General features: G+C 62.8%; 1 protein-coding gene across 1 annotated transcript in view; it reads right to left on the reverse strand.

Moving 5' to 3' along the window:
- Nucleotides 1–707: 707 nt before the first annotated feature.
- Nucleotides 708–991, reverse strand: part of LOC104836000 (guanylyl cyclase GC-E-like) — a gene marked incomplete at its 5' end in the record, with an annotated part of 12,121 nt that continues 11,837 nt past the window's right edge. The window contains one exon of the mRNA XM_010574299.1: nt 708–798. Within this exon, the coding sequence (XP_010572601.1) occupies nt 708–798 (91 nt within the window). The remainder of the gene's footprint in view (nt 799–991) is intronic.

The raw sequence follows: 991 nt of genomic DNA on the forward strand, positions 1-991 counted from the left end.
GGGGGCCGTGGGGGAGGGGCTGGCGCCTCCCTCCGGCTGTGGGGGAGGGGCATCAGTGGTGGTCCAGCATGCACCGGGGCGCCGCTCTAGGCACAAGCGCTCTACGGCTGCCGGAAAGGGGGAGATGACCATAGAGCGGGGCCTGGTGGAGGGGACACTCTAGCTTTGTCTTTATGGTTTCATTGGGCTTTGGGGTCATAGAGCGGCTCCATGGAGGTACAGAGTGGCTGTGGTGGGGTTGCTCTAGCTCTGTCTCTATGGTATGGAGAACTCTGTGCTTTCTGTGTTGTGACCATAAAGAAGAGCAGCATGGCAGTGCAGAGCGGCTGCTTTTGCTCTCTATGGTGTGGAGGACTCCAAACCCCAGATGGCCATAGAGTAAAGCACCATGGAGGTACAGAGGGGCTCTGGGGGGCAAGCTAGGCCCCTTTCTATGGTTTGGAGGACTCTGGAAGTCCTCCAGGGAGCAGCAGCCACACCATAGAGTGGAAGGCAGGGTGGCTAGAGCGGCCCTGTGCCAGGAGGCCCAACCTCCCCGTGGAGAGGCAGAGTCTGTGCCTATGAATATTAACAAGATGCAAACATTATAGAGCAGGAGAGGGTCACCTGTCTGGTTTTGTGGGGCCTGACTGTGGTGGGTGGGGCCGTGCAAAAGGGGGTGTGGCCGTGCAAAACGGGGCGGGGCTCACCTCCAGGCGATGCCGGGGCTATTTGAGCACCTGCCCCGGCCGGGCCTTCTCCAGCTTCTTCCTCCGCTCGGCCGGGATCTCGTCCAGGCTGATGCCGTGGTTGCTGGCCCTGTGGGGACCCAGGTGTCCGGAGGGGGGTCCCAGGCATCCGGGGAAGGTCCCCAGATGTCTTGGGGGGGTCTCTGACCCCCCACCCCTCACCCCTTGCTCCCCCGGGACCTGAGCATCCCCCACCCTGTGGGGCAGCTGTGGGTCCCTGCCTCCCCCCATGAGACCCAGGCATCCAAGGACAACCCCCCCCA

This window comes from Haliaeetus leucocephalus, unplaced genomic scaffold (assembly GCF_000737465.1).
Source record: "Haliaeetus leucocephalus isolate CR32 unplaced genomic scaffold, Haliaeetus_leucocephalus-4.0 Scaffold427, whole genome shotgun sequence".
Taxonomy (NCBI): Eukaryota; Metazoa; Chordata; class Aves; order Accipitriformes; family Accipitridae; genus Haliaeetus; species Haliaeetus leucocephalus.